This window comes from Heterodontus francisci, chromosome 23 (genome assembly GCF_036365525.1).
Source record: "Heterodontus francisci isolate sHetFra1 chromosome 23, sHetFra1.hap1, whole genome shotgun sequence".
NCBI classification, from domain to species: domain Eukaryota; kingdom Metazoa; phylum Chordata; class Chondrichthyes; order Heterodontiformes; family Heterodontidae; genus Heterodontus; species Heterodontus francisci.
Genome location: NC_090393.1, coordinates 19,622,430 through 19,640,587, shown reverse-complemented (window position 1 = coordinate 19,640,587; position 18,158 = coordinate 19,622,430). Strand labels below are relative to the sequence as shown.

General features: G+C 45.1%; 1 protein-coding gene across 1 annotated transcript in view; it reads left to right on the top strand.

Moving 5' to 3' along the window:
- Positions 1 to 18,158, top strand: part of LOC137382906 (probable E3 ubiquitin-protein ligase HECTD4) — a 361,123-nt gene that overhangs the window by 148,548 nt on the left and 194,417 nt on the right. The window contains exons 8-9 of the mRNA XM_068055483.1: positions 2,341 to 2,533; positions 7,380 to 7,538. Of these exons, the coding sequence (XP_067911584.1) occupies positions 2,341 to 2,533; positions 7,380 to 7,538 (352 nt within the window). The remainder of the gene's footprint in view (positions 1 to 2,340; positions 2,534 to 7,379; positions 7,539 to 18,158) is intronic.

Genomic DNA, 18,158 nt, shown 5'->3' with positions numbered 1-18,158 from the left:
TGACATCTAAATATTAACCCTATTCCATATCAATTAAAATTGAGTCATTTTCCCACTGGTCGGGGAATCTAAAACACGGGGACACAGTCTCAGGATAAGGGGCCGATCATTCAGGACTGAGATGAGGAGAAATTGCTACACTCAAAGGGTTGTGAATCTTTGGAATTCTCTACCTCAGAAGGTTGTGGATGCTCCATCGTTGAATACATTTAAGGTTGGGATAGATAGATTTTTGGTTTGGCAGGAAATCAAGGGATATGGGGAGTGGGCAGGAAAGTGGAATTGAAGCCCAGGATCAGCCATGATCGTATTGAATGGCAGAGCAGGCTCGAAGGGCCATATGGTCATCGTCTTCTGCTCCTAATTCTTGTGTTCTTGTGGCCCTCTTGTCCTGCAAGTGGAAAGAGGGAGATAGCTGTACTTCACAGGAAGGGCTACAGACAGGTGTGCTAGTGGCAGCCCCTCCTCCCCTCCTGGGGTTTCCTATATGGCTCATCCCCACGTCTTTCAGAAGGCTTTTGATAAGGTCCCACATAAAAGATTAGCGTGCAAAATTAAAGCACATGGGATTGGGGGTAAGGTACTGACATGGATGAGAACTGGTTGGCAGACAGGAAACAAACAGTAGGAATGAACAGGTCTTTTTCCGAGTGGCAGGCAGTGACTAGTGGGGTACTGCAGGGATCAGTGCTAGGACCCCAGCTATTCACAATATATATGAATGATATAGATGAGGGAATTAAATGTAGTATATCCAAGTTTGCAGACAACACAAAGCTGGGTGGGAGTGTGAGCTGTGAGGAGGATGCGGAGAAGCTCCAGTGTGATTTGGACAGGTTGAATGAGTGGGCAAATACATGGCAGATGCAGTATAATGTGGATAAATGTGAGGTTATCCACTTTGGTGGCAAAAACAGAAAGGCAGGTTATTATCTGAACGGCGATAGATTGGCAATGAGACCTGGGTGTCCTTGTGCACCAGTCGCTGAAAGTAAGCATGCAGGTGCAGCAGGCAGTTAAGAAGGCAAGTGGTATTTTGGCCTTCATAGTGAGAGGATTCGAGTACAGGTACAGGGATGTCTTGCTGCAATTATACAAGGCTTTGGTGAGGCCACACCTGGAATATTGTGTGCAGTTTTGGTCTCCTTATTTGTGGAAGGATGTTCTTGCTGTGGAGGGAATGCAGCGAAGATTCACCAGACTGATTACTGGTATGGCAGGACTGACGTATGAAGAGAGATTGGGTCGATTAGGCTTGTATTCTCCTAGAGTTTAGAAGAATGAGAGCAGATCTCATAGAAACCTACAAAATTCTAACAGGACTGGACAGACTAGATGCAGGAAGGATGTTCCAGATGGCAGGAGATTCCAGGACCAGGGGTCACAGTTTAAGGATAAGGCGTATGCCATTTAGGACTGAGATGAGAGATTTCTTCACCCAGAGAATGGTGAACCTGTGGAATTCTCAATCGCAGAAAGCAGTTCAGGCCAAACCATTTAGTATATTCAAGAAAAAGTTAGATATAGTTCTTCGGGCTAAAGGGATCAAGGGATGCGGGGAGAAAGCGGGAACAGGGTACTGAGTTTGGATGATCAGCCATGATCATATTGAATGGCGGAGTAGGCTTGAAGGGCCGAATGGCCTGCTCCTGCTATTTTTCTATGTTAGTAGAGTCCTGACCTCAAATTTAGGTTGATTAAGTATCAAATTGCAGGTTGACTTGTGTATTAAACCAAAAAATTCCACCTAGAGCTGAGAAATATCTTGTAAAAGACTGAGGATAAGACAGATGTCATCCCAGCAACAGAGCACCCCTGTCTGTATATTAGCTGCTGAAACAGCACAAGATCATATGTGAGGAATGGGGCATGTTTAGGCCCAAATAAAATAATAATGTCTAATGAGACTGTCCACCCACCCCCTCTCAAATGCTCTTAATCCAGCTTTCCAGAGATGCCAAAGCATAGAAATTCAGCTTTCCACCTCTTACTGTCTCTCAAACTGGCAGACCGGGCAAAATCAGAAACTTACATAGAGAGCACTTACCCTTCTACTCTGGCAGACTGCTGTTGCACCAGTGTGCTGCCTCTCCTGGACTAGTCCATTGAAAGGGATTACTTTGCAGAAGATTATGCTTTCAAAATGGAGATGTATTTATTGATGTCTGTTGTTTGGCTATGTAGGATGCCAGTTGCAGTTGTTGGCAAGTGATGGATGCCAGATTGAACTACTTTGTAGCATGCCAGTACAGAATTATATAGTGATTAGTGCTTTAATGGAGTTTGTTCAGTATGTTAAATGTCCTTACAGTCATGACACTTTTTGAGTTTCTGTTGTAGGTGCACAACGACAGCTGCTCTGCATGCCCTCTCCAGGAACGAACCATCTTAACAAGAAAAGAGGGGGAGTCTGCAAAAAGTATAAATGAGATGCTGCTGAGTCGACTTTCCCGATATCGTGGCTCCCCTTCAGCTACATTGGCTGCTCTTACTGGCTCCACAATTACCAACACATTGAAGGAAGACCATTCTGGTAAGAATGAATACTATAACCAAAATCCTGTGACCTTAGTTTGGCTTTTGCAGAGCCTCATTTTAAGAAAAATCTCATTTACACATTGATATAGTGTGAATTTTTATGTCTGAAAAGAGACTGAGATGGTAGTGGGGTGAATGGCAGAGTTCTAAAATAAACTTGAAGAACATTTATGGCAGAAAGTTACCTAGCTCTTAGATTAAAACAATTTATTTTTAAATTGTTGCAAGTGAAGTACTTTATCCTTCCAAAAAATGTTTTAAACCACCCTTGGATTTCTCCCCTTCCTAGTTCTAAACTGGATAGTGCACCCCAAATGACCAAGTACGAAGGTTGAGTAGTCTTCTAGATCAAAACAACGCTCGGTTGACCATCAGTAGCACGATGCAGCTCCTTGATTGGATTGTTTTTTCAAATCTGTCTCACGCCTCCCTTAGCTGTCATCAGGAATGTAGTCCAGTGGAGGGGTTGAACTTGTTTCCTTCTATTTGGTGATTTTCTGATGCACCACCCCCTGCATACTCTCAAAAGCACAGCGATACCTGAGCAATGTGGACCAAGCTCTTAGCTCTGTGTATATTTTTTCTGTTTTCAAACTTGTAAGGCACAGGCAGTTGTGATGTTCTGCTTTGGTACTGGGCAGAATTAGGGCATTTAAGTGCGCCTAAAAAAATGCAGACCTTTTCTAATCTCAATTCTGATTCATTGGGTTTTGTACAGCATGTTGCAAGTCATGAGAATTTTATTACTGCAGTTAAAATGTTTATTGCAAACTAACAAAATATTTGATTCCTTTTATCGGGGATTCCAATAATTCTTTCAACTTGCATTTAGGATTGTCTTTTAAAATGAAAATAGACCTATCTTGAGATGTTCCAGAATCCAAAAGCTAATATTTGTGAGAAAATGTTTTGAGTATTATGCCTGGAGTACCTAAAAATGCTGGTGAAATATTTTCATGAGCGAAGAAGGAATCCAATACAACCTTCATCAGATTGAAAAATATAGCCATAGTTTTATTGTGGCATCCTTTCCAAAGAATGATTTTGACATCTCCATTCAAAATTTTAACGGCCTATAAATTGCATTCAACATGTGAAAATAAATATTCAAGGTCATACATTTTTTTTGTTGCAGATTTTAAACCTGATTCTTTTTGGAAGGGGACGCCTCACAGCTCCAGGGACCCGGGTTCAATTCCGGGTACTGCCTGTGTGGAGTTTGCAAGTTCTCCCTGTGTCTGCGTGGGTTTTCTCCGGGTGCTCCGGTTTCCTCCCACAAGCCAAAAGACTTGCAGGTTGATAGGTAAATTGGCCATTATAAATTGTCACTAGTATAGGTAGGTGGTAGGGAAATATAGGGACAGGTGGGGATGTTTAGTGTAGGATTAGTATAAATGGGTGGTTGATGTTCGGCACAGACTCGGTGGGCCGAAGGGCCTGTTTCAGTGCTGTATCTCTAATCTAGTCTAATCTAACTCAGGGTGGGGGGAGATATATAGGGAAGAGAAAGAGAATCTTGGGTTTAAAAATACAATGAATCATCATGTCATCACTCAAAGTTCAGCAACAGCTACTGTGTACAGTTCTGGTCGCCACACTATAGGAAGGATGTGATTGCACTGGAGAGGGTGCAGAGGAGATTCACCAAGATGTTGCCTGGGCTGGAGCATTTCAGCTATAAAGAGAGACTGGGTAGGCTAGGGTTGTTTTCCTTAGAACGGAGAAGGCTGAGGGGGGACCTGATTGAGGTATGCAAAATTATGAGGGGCATAGATAGGGTAGATGGGAAGAAACTTTTTCTCTTAGCGGAGGTGTCAATAACTGGGGGCATAGATTTAAGGTAAGGGGCAGGAAGTTTAGAGGGGATTTGAGGAAAAATGTTTTCACCCAGAGGGTGGGTGGTTGGAATCTGGAACACACTGCCTGAAGGGGTGATAGAGGCAGGTACCCTCACAACAATTAAGAAGTATTTAGATGAGCACTTGAAATGCCATAACATACTAGGCTAGGGGCCAAGTGCTGGAAAATGGGATTAGAATAGATAGGTGCTTGATGGCCAGCATAGACACGATGGGCTGAAGGGCCTGTTTCTGTGCTGTATAACTCTATGACTCTAATTAGTTACTGTTTTTCTGCTAGTATGAGGCCTGACATTCACTAAGGAATTCACGTTATTGAAACTGAAGATTTTGAGCTTGCTAATAAGTGGAAGAGAGTTTCTGATGGATATAAGCGGATTAAATATGCCACGTGCACTCTGCAAAAAATCGTTGAGGATTAGTAGCAACTTCGGGATTACAGTAAACAACCTTTTCTCATTTTTTGAGGAGGTAGTAGTGGTGATGGAGGAGGGATTGGCTAAGAATGCTGCTTGTTATTTTGTACTTGAGCTTCAGCAGCATGCCCCTTCCTTTAGCTGAAAAGATGAGCATGTGGAGTTTTACATTCCTGTCATGATTTCTGCTCTAACCAAGAAGATGTCATAGTCATAATGGCACAGAAGGAGTCCATTTGCCCCATTGAGTCCATGCTTTGTCTCTGTAGAGCAATCTAGTCATGTGTAATCAGAATGAACTAAATTGGATGATGTCTGTATTCTCCACCCATCCCAATCTGTCAGAATCTCACATTTCCCGCAATGGGAGCAAAATTAGAGCCAAATGATTAGAGGGTGCATGCTGGGAAGCGGTGGTGGGAAGCTTGCAGAGGTAGGATGGAGCAAGGCAATGGAGGGATTTGAAAATGAGGATTTTAAGCCGATACATTAAGAAAACCAATGGAGATCAGTGTGCTGGACCTGATGTGGAATAGAATACAAGTGCAAGAGTTTTGCATGAGTTGGAGTTTATGTATGGTATAGCTTAGGCATCTGGGGAGGAGAGCATTGGTAAAACAGAATTGGTGCTTCAGTGTGGATGTATGGTGGAACTGGACAGAATGGCTGCTGTCTTGCCAGTGAGTTCCAGATCACTGAGTACTTACTGTCCAACAGGCAGTAGTTTCTTTTAGAAATGAAGATGGTAAACAGAGAAGTTGGCATTTGATGCAAATGGAATTAGCCTCATTTACAAATTATGTCACCAAGGGTCAGCATGTCGATTAAGAAAAGGAGAGGGCCAACCCTGTGGAGCTTCAGGGCATGATTGTGTGAATGTGGATCACAATAACCAGAACTGCAGTATTCTAAGTTGCTGAATACTTACGTAGTTTCTGTAACAAGCTATCAATTTGTTCTCCTCCCTTTTCTGAATATCAGCATTAGTTGAGGGATTCCTACCACTGAACCCAGGCACTGAAGTTTGAAGCTGTAAAGGAAAAGATAAACCAAGTGATAGCTCAAGCAGGCAATAATAGAATTGATTCTGCCTGTGCCTACAGTAGAATTGAGGATAGTGGACCTATGAAAGACTCTAGTCAACAGTCTTTCTTATATTTCAGGTTGACTTGCCTACCTTCAGTTCCTTGGTATAATTATGCTAATTAAAGTCTCTGTTTTTGTACTGCATAATCAGCAACAAAATTTACCAGCATTACACCTTGAGCGCTGCTTGCTTCCAAGAATCTACTGGCAAATAGTGGAACTGGAACTAAATACAAGACCTCAGTGTACCATCAGTTTTTGGTAATTTCTATTTGTATATGCCAGGAGGATTGTTTTCATGGCTTTATCCTCATCAGAGCTTATTGTGTTTAGATATGAATTAGCCTTATAAGTGAAACCTGTATGATATCAGGATCATCACTGCAAGGATATTGTGTGATCTCTAGATGGTTGATGAAGTTGTCAATCTTTTGCATGTTCATAGCTTGAGAAGCTGGTTGTGTTTGCCTAATAATTAAACACAGAAGGGGCAAGGAGCTGACTAATCGGCAGGTCTGATGCCATGAAAGATCTGACACCCAAGGAATGTAAAAGAGGGGGATGGCATAGGCAGACAGTTGCCATGGCGGGGTAGAATGAGGCAGTTGGAGTAGTCTCTAAACCTTTGCATTTAGGAATGTCCTAGTTTCTCTCTAGGTATCTAAAGAGGGATGATGTGGGGAGTTGATTCATGTGAGTGCAGTACTGTAATATATATTGAATTTCTCTGCCATGAAGGATTATTCTTGTTATCAAAGGCCTTTACTTGAAAGGAAATCTTCAAAGGCGGTAGTGCAGTGATCTTGTTTGGAAGTTGTATACCTGTACCACAACTGCTGAGTTGGCTGGAATCCTGAGGATATATTTTAGGATGTTTTGAATGTAAGGTTAATTCTTTCAAGGCATTTCAGGTGGCTAAAAAGGTGAATGTTGTGACATTTATCAATTATCATGGTTAGCTGCCACTTGGTCACCTAAATTCCTCTGCATTAAGTCACTGTCCTCCTCATCAGGGTAAGGTTCGTTCATATAGATAGCATTCTACAGAATTTTGTGGCAAAAAATTCCTGTATTTTGACATTTATTAGCTTGTATTTCATGTAGACTACTGATCTTAGTGAACAGATTTGCTAGGCAACTGGGCTTTGTTTGCATCCTAACTTGGACCCTGTATAAACTGTAAATGGGTGACTTCTGTGAAAAATATTAGGTATTAGATATAGAGGCCTTGTGATTTTTAATTTTAATGTTGCCTGGATTTGTTTAAACATTTAGTGCACATTTGTTTTAATCTGATTATTTTAGCCTTGACTTTCAGCTGAAAGTCATCATTTGTTTATCTAACAATGTTAACCAACTAGCTTTTAGGGAAACTGAATTAACTGAGTGTTAGTCAGCTTTCTGTACCTCTGCAGAGAAAGGCATTGAATGTGAGCAAAATGTCATTTTTTTTCCACCCCCATTACCCAACATTTAGCAGCAAATACAAGCTGTGGGTTACCCTTGAAAACCTTAAGGAAGACTCCTATGTACACATGTGGGACGTACCTGGTTATGCTTAGTGCACCTCCAGGAGGATCTGGGAGCTCTGCAACACGCTCCTTGTTTGGTGGCACAAGTGGATTGTCCTCTTTAAAAGGTAAGTCAAATGTGATTTAAAAATACCTGTTTACTTTAGAATGTGGGTGCTGAAGACACTGTCTCACCTTGCTAGCTGTTTAAAGTATGTGATGCAGTATTGCCTGGTACCAATACTTTCTAAGACTGTTAACACCAGTATACTTCAGTGTTGCATCAATATGTTTCTTGTGTGACACTTAAAATTCCTGCCACCATCACCACAACCATTCACAGACTGTAACTAACTATTAGTGCTTCTGCCTAGCATTATTTGGCTGAAAGTCCTCTTGTGATGCAGCCAAAGTTTAGACGGGCAGAATGTACAATTGTCCCTCCAGATGCATCTGGCTTGAGACAGCAAATTTCATGCACCCACCATTGTACTCCAATCTAATGATAGTTGCAGCACTTTTAGTGAGGTGCAGAGGACTTTAACTGCTTTAATACATTCCATATCAGCTAACTGAATAACCGTTGGGCAGCTATCAAACTGTTATTAAAAACAGAAAATGCTTGAAATACTCCATATCAGGCAACATCTGTGGAGAGAACAAGAAAGTTAACATTTTAAGTCCATGATCTTGCATCACAGCTGGAAAATGTTAGAGATGTTGCTTGCCATTTTAGTTCTCCGTCTCACTTCTACTCTGACCTTCCTGTACTTGTCATCCTAGAAACATAGAAAAAAAATAGGAGCAGGAGTAGGCCATTTGGCCCTTCGAGTCTACTCTGCCATTCAATACGATCATGGCTGATCATCCAAACTGTTCCTGCTTTCTCCCTGTATCCCTTGATCCCTTTAGCCCTAAGAACTATATCTAGCTCTTTTTCGTGAATATAGTTAATGATTTGGCCTCAACTGCTTCCTGTGGTGGAGAGTTCCACAGGTTCACCACTCTCTGGGTGAAGAAATCTCTCCTCAGCTCAGTCCTAAATGGCTTATCCCTTATCCTTAAACTGTGACCCCTGGTCCTGGACTCTCCCACCGTCGGGAACATCCTTCCTGCATCTAGTCTGTCCAGTCCTGTTAGAATTTTGTAGGTTCTATGAGATCCGCGCTCATCTAAACTCGAGCGAATACAAGCCTAATCGACCCAATTACTCTCCATACGTCAGTCCTGCCATCCCATGAATCAGTCTGGTCAACGTTCGCTGCACCCCCTCTATAGCAAGAACATCCTTCCACAGATAAGGAGACCAAAACTACGCACAATACTCCAGATGTGGTCTCACCAAGCCTTGTATAATTGCAGCAAGACATCCCTGCTCCTGCACTCAAATCCTCTTGCTTTGAAGGCCAACATACCATTTGCTGCCTTAACTGTCTGCTGCACCTGCATGCTTACTTTCAGCGACTGATGCACAAGGACACCCAGGTGTCGTTGCACTTCCCCTTTCTCAATCTATCGCCGTTCAGATAATAACCTGCCTTTCTGTTTTTGCTACCAAAGTGGATAACCTCTCATTTATCCACATTATACTGCATCTGCCATGTATTTGCCCACTCACTCAACCTGTCCAAATCACGCTGAAGCTTCTCCGCATCCTCCTCACAGCTCACACTCCCACCCAGCTTTGTGTTGTCTGCAAACTTGGATATATTACATTTAATTCCCTCATCTATATCATTCATATATATTGTGAATAGCTGGAGTCCTAGCACTGATCCCTGCAGTACCCCACTAGTCACTGCCTGGCTCTCGGAAAAAGACCTGTTCATTCCTACTGTTTGTTTCCTGTCTGCCAGCCAGTTCTCTATCCATGTCAGTACCTTACCCCCAATCCCATGTGCTTTAATTTTGCACGCTAATCTCTTATGTGGGACCTTATCGAAAGCCTTCTGAAAGTCCAAATGCACCACATCCACTGGTTCTTCCTTATCTATTCTACTAGTTACATTCTCAAAAAATTCCAGTAGATTTATCAAGCATGATTTCCCTTTCATAAATCCATTTTGACTTTATCCAATCCTGATGCTGTTTTCCAAGTGCTCTGCTATTGCATCTTTTATAATGGACTCTAACATTTTCCCCACGACTGATGTCAGGCTAACCGGTCTATAATTCCCTGTTTTCTCTCTACCTCCTTTTTTTAAATAGTGGGGTTACATTAGCTACCCTCCCATTATGTTGGAACTGTTCCAGAGTCTATAGAATTTTGAAAAATGACCAATACATCTACTATTTCTCGGGCCACTTCCTTAAGTACTCTGTGATGTAGATTATCAGGCCCTGGGGATTTATCAGCCTTCAATCCTGTCAATTTCCCTAACACCATTTCCCTGCTCATACTGATTTCATATAGTTCCTCCTTCTCACTAGACCCCATGTTCCCCAACATTTCTGGGAGGAATTTGTGTCCAGCTTTGTGAAGACAGAACCAAAGTATATATTTAATTGGTCAGCCATTTCTTTGTTCCCCATTATAAATTCCCCTTGCTTCTGACTGTAAGGGACCCACATTTGTCTTCACTGATCTTTTTCTCTTCACATATCTATAGATGCTTTTAGTCAATTTTTATGTTCTCTGCAAGCTTACACTCATACTCTATTTTCCCCTTTGTAATCAATCCCTTTGTCTTCCTTTGCTGAATTCTGAACTGTTCCCAATCCTCAAATTTGCTGCTTGTTCTGGCCATTTTGTATTTCTCCTCCTTGGATCTAATACTATCCACTGCCAACTCTTTAAGTAACATTCCCCAGTCTTATCATAGCCAACTCGCGCCACATACCTTCATAGTTTCCTTTATTTAGATTCAGGACCCTAGTGTCGGAATCAACACACTCACTCTCCATTTTAATGAAGAATTCTATCATGATGTGGTCGATCGTCCTCAAGGGACCCCGCACGACAAGATTGTTAACTCATCCTTTCTCATTACACAATACCCAGTCAAGGATGGCCTGTTCTCTAGTTAGTTCCTCAACGTATTGGTCCAAAAAACCATCAAGTACCGCACTCCAGGAATTCCTCCTCTACAGTATTATTGCTAATTTGATTTGTCCAATCTATATGTAGATTAAATACACCATTATTATAGTTGTACCCTTATTGCTTGCATCTCTAATTTCCTGTTTAATGCCACCCTCTACATCACCACTGCTGTTTGGGGGTCTTTATACAACCTCCACCAATGTTTTCTGCCCCTTGGTGTTTCTTAGCTCCACCCACAGATTCCACATCAGGATTCTCTGAGCTAATATCCTTCCTCACTTCTTTTTTCTTTTGGGCCTCCTTATCTCGAGAGACAATGGATACGCGCCTGGAGGTGGTCAGTGGTTTGTGAAGCAGCGCCTGGAGTGGCTATAAAGGCCAATTCTGGAGTGACAGGCTCTTCCACAGGTGCTGCAGAGAAATTTGTTTGTTGGGGCTGTTGCACAGTTGGCTCTCCCCTTGCGCCTCTGTCTTTTTTCCTGCCAACTACTAAGTCTCTTCGACTCGCCACAATTTAGCCCTGTCTTTATGGCTGCCCGCCAGCTCTGGCGAATGCTGGCAACTGACTCCCACGACTTGTGATCAATGTCACAGGATTTCATGTCACGTTTGCAGACGTCTTTATAACGGAGACATGGACGGCCGGTGGGTCTGATACCAGTGGCGAGCTCGCTGTACAATGTGTCTTTGGGGATCCTGCCATCTTCCATGCGGCTCACATGGCCAAGCCATCTCAAGCGCCGCTGACTCAGTAGTGTGTATAAGCTGGGGGTGTTGGCCGCTTCAAGGACTTCTGTGTTGGAGATATAGTCCTGCCACCTGATGCCAAGTATTCTCCGAAGGCAGCGAAGATGGAATGAATTGAGACGTCGCTCTTGGCTGGCATACGTTGTCCAGGCCTCGCTGCCGTAGAGCAAGGTACTGAGGACACAGGCCTGATACACTCGGACTTTTGTGTTCCGTGTCAGTGCGCCATTTTCCCACACTCTCTTGGCCAGTCTGGACATAGCAGTGGAAGCCTTACCCATGCGCTTGTTGATTTCTGCATCTAGAGACAGGTTACTGGTGATAGTTGAGCCTAGGTAGGTGAACTCTTGAACCACTTCCAGAGCGTGGTCGCCAATATTGATGGATGGAGCATTTCTGACATCCTGCCCCATGATGTTCGTTTTCTTGAGGCTGATGGTTAGGCCAAATTCATTGCAGGCAGACGCAAACCTGTCGATGAGACTCTGCAGGCATTCTTCAGTGTGAGATGTTAAAGCAGCATCGTCAGCAAAGAGGAGTTCTCTGATGAGGACTTTCCGTACTTTGGACTTCGCTCTTAGACGGGCAAGGTTGAACAACCTGCCCCCTGATCTTGTGTGGAGGAAAATTCCTTCTTCAGAGGATTTGAACGCATGTGAAAGCAGCAGGGAGAAGAAAATCCCAAAAAGTGTGGGTGCGAGAACACAGCCCTGTTTCACACCACTCAGGATAGGAAAGGGCTCTGATGAGGAGCCACCATGTTGAATTGTGCCTTTCATATTGTCATGGAATGAGGTGATGATACTTAGTAGCTTTGGTGGACATCCGATCTTTTCTAGTAGTCTGAAGAGACCACGTCTGCTGACGAGGTCAAAGGCTTTGGTGAGATCAGTGAAAGCAATGTAGAGGGGCATCTGTTGTTCACGGCATTTCTCCTGTATCTGACGAAGGGAGAACAGCATGTCAATAGTCGATCTCTCTGCACGAAAGCCACACTGTGCCTCAGGGTAGACGCGCTCGGCCAGCTTCTGGAGCCTGTTCAGAGCGACTCGAGCAAAGACTTTCCCCACTATGCTGAGGAGGGAGATTCCACGGTAGTTGTTGCAGTCACCGCGGTCACCTTTGTTTTTATAGAGGGTGATGATGTTGGCATCGCGCATGTCCTGGGGTACTGCTCCCTCGTCCCAGCACAGGCATAGCAGTTCATGTAGTGCTGAGAGTATAGCAGGCTTGGCACTCTTGATTATTTCAGGGGTAATGCTGTCCTTCCCAGGGGCTTTTCCGCTGGCTAGGGAATCAATGGCATCACTGAGTTCCGATTTGGTTGGCTGTATGTCCAGCTCATCCATGACTGGTAGAGGCTGGGCTGCATTGAGGGCAGTCTCAGTGACAGCATTCTCCCTGGAGTACAGTTCTAGGTAGTGCTCAACCCAGCGGTCCATCTGTTTGCGTTGGTCAGTGATTATGTCCCCCGATTTAGATTTGAGGGGGGTGATCTTCTTGATGGTTGGCCCAAGAGCTCTCTTCATGCCATCATACATTCCTCTGATGTTTCCGGTGTCTGAGGCCAGCTGAATATGACTGCATAGGTGTTGCCAGTAGTCGTTTGCGCAACGCCTAGCTGTTCTTTGTGCAGTACTTCTGGCTGCTTTAAGTGCTGCGGATGTTAAATCGCTGGGGGCTTTCTTGTAGTTCAAAAGTGCAATGCGCTTAGCGGCTATGACAGGTTCCAGCTCTTCATTATGAGATTGAAACCAGTCTGCATTTCTCTTCGCACTTTTGCCGTAGGTGGTCAAAGCTGACTCATAGATGGCGTCTCTGATGTGGGCCCACTTGGTCTCAGCATCCCCTGTGGGAGTGTTTTGAAGGGCTGTTACAAGTGAATTTAGAAATTTTTGTAACAGCTGTGGGTGAGAAATTCTGCTCGTGTTGATGCGCGGGTGGCCCTTCTGCTTGGAATGATGCAACTTCTTTGGTCTGAGTCTAACCTTGCTGCACACCAGGGAGTGGTCGGTGTCGCAGTCCGCACTGTGGAAGCTGCGTGTGATTTGAACACTGTTTAAGGCGGCTCGCCTTGTGACAATGAGGTCTAGCTGGTGCCAACGCCGTGATCTTGGGTGCCTCCATGAAACCTGGTGACAGGGTTTAGTGTGAAAGAACGAGTTGGTGATGCAGAGGTTATGATAGGTACACAACTCAAGCAGTCTCTGCCCGTTCTCATTCATCCTTCCAATGCCATAGCGCCCAAGGCAGGAGGGCCATGAGTCATGGTCGGCCCCAACCCTGGCATTAAAGTCCCCCAGCAGGAATAGGTGTTCGGTGTTGGGGATGCTGCTAATGATGTTATGGAGTTGTTCATAGAACTGGTCTTTAGCTTCAGGTGCGGAGCAGAGTGTTGGAGCATAGATGCTGAGTAGGTGTACTGGACCAGAGGTGGTGAGCAGTCGGATGGACAGTATGCGTTCCGAGCCATTTGAGGGAGGCTCTATCATGCTGAGCAAGGAGTTTCTGATGGCGAAGCCCACTCCATGCTGTCTTGGTTCTTCAGGATCCCTGCCCTGCCAGAAGAAGGTGTAGTCTTGCTCTGCTAGAGAGCCACTCGCGGGGAGGCGAGTCTCCTGAAGTGCTGCAATGTCCACATTGAATCTACTGAGCTCGTTGTTAATGATGGCGGTCTTCCGAGAATCGTTGATTTGTGTAAGGTCTTCCGACAGGCCAGGACACATAGTTCTGACGTTCCAGCTTGCAAAGCGAAGGGCTGGTACCTTCTTTCCTTTTTTCATGTTGTTTGGTGCGGTGTATCAGTCCACCTTTCGGGCAATGACCCTGAGCTCCAAGCACCCATTGAAGCAGGCAGACTGTGGCGGGACAGAACCTTATTGACCGGGGGCTGCCCGGTTTGAGGCGGGCGGTAGCTGTCCAGTGAGGTGCAATGACCTCTCCCACCAACAAAGGCAACCCGTGGCGCCCAGTTTCTACGCCAATTTATCTGGACTTATAACCCGTAACTGCTGCCTTCCGTGTTGTTTTAGTCGCTGTGAGGCAACTATGGAGTGACCTCTCCATGGCGCATGCCTGGGCAAATTTATGGAGGTTGAGAGTTGCCCAGTCGTCAAAACCCCCCTCTCGGCCTTTCTGGTGGGGTCCAAAGGAGTGCAGGACACGACGTTTGGCACCAGTATGGCTGCAGGAACTGCCGGAAACATGCCAAAGGTGACACATGACCGCCTACGGGGTTCCGCTCCGGATTTTCTGTTAGGGTTTACTCCCTTAGCCTTGGTCTCTCCCGAGACGCCCACAAGGCAGTGGGGTTGTTGGGGCCCCTACACAGGTGTAGGATGGTGCCGGTGGGAGGAGGGGATGCAAGGGGGAGGGGTAGAGGGAGGGGGTGGGGGGGGGATGCAGGGGAAGGGGGTGCGGGGTGAAGATGGTGCGAGGGGGGGGCGGGCTGGGACGGGGTTGTGAGGGGGTGAGCTGAGAGGGTGGAGCAGGGAAGGGGACGGGGGTGGGGGGGGGGAGGGGGGGTGGAATCTGGTGCAGGTAATAAGCCATTTCCTCAGTGCCCACCATCGACGTCCGGAAAGCTCATCCACGTCCTTCGGGAGGTGAAGCATCATTTGGCAGACTTAGAGGTGATTACATTTGCGAAGGGTTTTTTTTTGCAGTGGTTTAAATAAAGGCATGCAGCATTGCCGACAGTGCGCTGCAGATGCTCTCCGAGCCATCTCCCGCGGGCGCTTTGAAATTGCGGCCGGGGGGGCCGTTCGTGGATTTTTTGGGTGTTCGGGGCACCTTTTCACAGGACTTCTCTCGGGTCCCGCAGCTCCTTCTTCACCTCAATGGACTTACCGCACGCCGTGGCTGCAGACACTCTGGACTGTGAAGACAGCAGGATCGGAGATTGAAGTATCGGCAGCTGTGCTCGTCAGTTTCATCCGGATCAATTTCATTGAGAAAACAAAGAGCAGGTGTGGCTGGGGGAGGGCAGTGGGCCCAGGTAACATACACTAAACTAACTGTTAGCCTTTAGATAGGGCTAAAATGAACTGATTTAAAGAGCCAGGGGAATTTAAACAGTTTAAGAGGGCAGATTGGGGGAGAAACCGTTAGGGATGGGAGCAGATGGCCATGGATAGAGTTGAACAGCAAGGGAGCTTCCTAGGGAGCTTCCAGCCCAGGAGCCATCTTGGACACCATCCTCTTTTACTAACAATACTACTCTACCTCCTTTCCTTTTTTGCCTGCCCTTCCTAAATATTGAATACCCCTGGATGTTCAGTTCCCGTCCTTGGTCACCCTGCAGCTGTCTCCGTAATCGCAACTATATCGTATCCATTTACATCTATTTGCGCGGTTAATTCGCCTACTTTGTGGCGAATACTCTGCACATTGAGACACAATGCCTTTAGGCTTGCCTTTTTAACATTCATAGTCATCTTAGCATTATTTCGCACTATGGCCCAACCTGTTTCTTGCCCTTGATTTCTATGCCTTCCACTTTTGCCTTTTTGTTTCCTGTCTTTCGTTTATATCCTTGTTCCCTCCTCCACGTTCCCTCCTCCTCAGTCTCCCTGCTAAGGTTCCCATCCCCCTGCCATCCTAGTTTGAATCCTCCCCAAAAGCACTAGCAAACGCCCCCGCGAGGACATCGGTTCTGGTTCTGCCTCTGCCTGGGTGAAACCCGTCCTGCTTGTACAGGTCCCACCTTCCACAGAACCGGTCCTGATGTCCCAGGAATCTAAATCCCTCCCTCTTGCACCATTTCTCCAGCCACGCATTCATCTGGTCTATTCTCCTGTTCCTATACTTACTAACACGTGGCACAGGAAGTAATCCTGAGATTACTACCTTTTGAGGTCCTGCTTTTTAATTTAGCTCCTAACTCCTTAAATTCATCTTGCAGGACCTCATCTCTTTTTCTACCTAAGTGTTGGTACCGACATGTACCACGACCTCTGGCTGTTCACCCTCCCCCTTCAGAATGTCCTGCAGCTGCTCCGAGACATCCTTGACCCTAGCACCAGGGAGGCAAGATACCATCCTGGAGTCTCGTTTGCGGCCGCAGAAACACTTGTCTGTTCCCCTTACTATTGAATCTCCTATCACTAAGGCTCTCCCGGTCTTTCCCCCCCCCCCCCCCCCCCCTTCTGTGCAGCAGAGCCATCCGTGGTGCCAAGATCTTGGCTCTTGCTGCATTCCCCTGGGAGGCCATACCCCCCCCCAACAGTATTCAAAGTGATATATCTGTTTGAGAGGGGGATGGCCACAGGGGACTCCTGCACTATCTGCCTGCGCCTCCTACTCTGCCTGGTGGTCACCCATCCCTTTTCTGCCTGTGCAGCCATTACTTGCGGTGTGACCACCTCGCTAAACGTGCTATCCATGATGTCCTCGGCATCGCAGATGCTCCACAGTGAATCCATCCGCAGCTCCAGCTGCGCAATGCGGTCAGTAGCTGCAGCTGGACACACTTCCTGCACACATGGTCGTCAGGGACACTTGAAGTTTCCTTGATTTCCCACACAGCGCAGGAGGAGCATGCCACATGGCTGAGCTCTCCTATCATGACTTACCCTTAGATTAAGCTCCTTAGTTACTTCCTTTAATTTGGAATACTAATTACGCTAGGGACCTTATTCCACTCTAAACACTACTATTACAATCTAAAGTCCCTACCTTTACTTCAGCTACTGAAAGTAGTAAAAAAAAGGGTAGAAATACCCACCTGTTCCTGCTTGCCAATCAGCTGCCTCCCCTTGCAACACGTCACTTTCTGAACTGTGATGTCAGTCATGGAACTCGCTGTCGCTGTGAGAGAGTATGCCTCTTTTAAGCCACTGGAACTCCTGCTCGCCGGTGCTTGTCCCCTCGCAGGTTCACCTCGGTCTCGACACTGTTCTACTGAAGCTCTATGGTAGCTCCTCTTTTGATTAGGCACTTGCCAGCTGTTATGTTTACGTTGGGTTAATGGATTTAGTGTATATATATCTGATTTATCTCCGAGCAATGCAGATATCACACTTGTATTAAATCACGAACTGGTTTATTTACAGAACATTAAACTGCATTAGTTCTTACATGATTTTAGTACATATCTCCTCATAGCAGTCAGTGTGTCTTCTGTGGAAGATCCAAGTTGTGTCTTTTAGTTTCAGATCTAACTCTTTAGCTCCACCTATAGGCTTAAGCAATCAAACACAGTGAACACAGATAAGTGGACAGACTAATACAATCAAACCCAGATCAATTAAACACTACACTAGCTTCCAGACTCAACATTGAGTGCAACAATTTCAAATCATAACCATTGCTCCAGTTTTTTTCAGGGAGCTTCTGTTGTTCATTCTGCTATTGCCCTTCAAACCTCCTCTAGACCCATCTTTTGTTTCCTTGCTTGTCCCATTGCCACCCCTTTTTTGTCTTACACCATCATCCCTTTTGTCATTTAATATTTCCTGTCTTCCATCCTATCACAGACCTTTCCATTTGTTCTTTCGTCCCCCTCCATCTTTGTCTCCCTCTGTACTTGTGTAAAACCTGTTACATCTCTTAACTTTTTCTAGTTTTGATGCAAGGTCATCAACCTGAAACTGTTAACTCTGTTTCTCCCTTCACAGATGCTGTTCGACATCCTAAGTATAACCAGCATTTCCTGCTTCTATTTCAGGTTTCCAGCATCCACAGTATTTTGTTTTCATATCAAAGCGTTAATAGTTTACATAGAGTGTTTATATCCAAAAATAATTTGTGTAAGAAATGAAAGTATTTCTGGCATAATACCTCAAAATCGAAAGTTGTTTGAAATAATGGACTGATTTTGCATTTTAGGAAATTAACCTCCTTTCAATAACTTTTACAATAATTGCTTTCTACAGTTTCCTCTTGATATAGTGTATATACATGTAATGAGAAATCTTTCAATTTATTTGCAATAAAATATACTTGGAGATTTACAGCA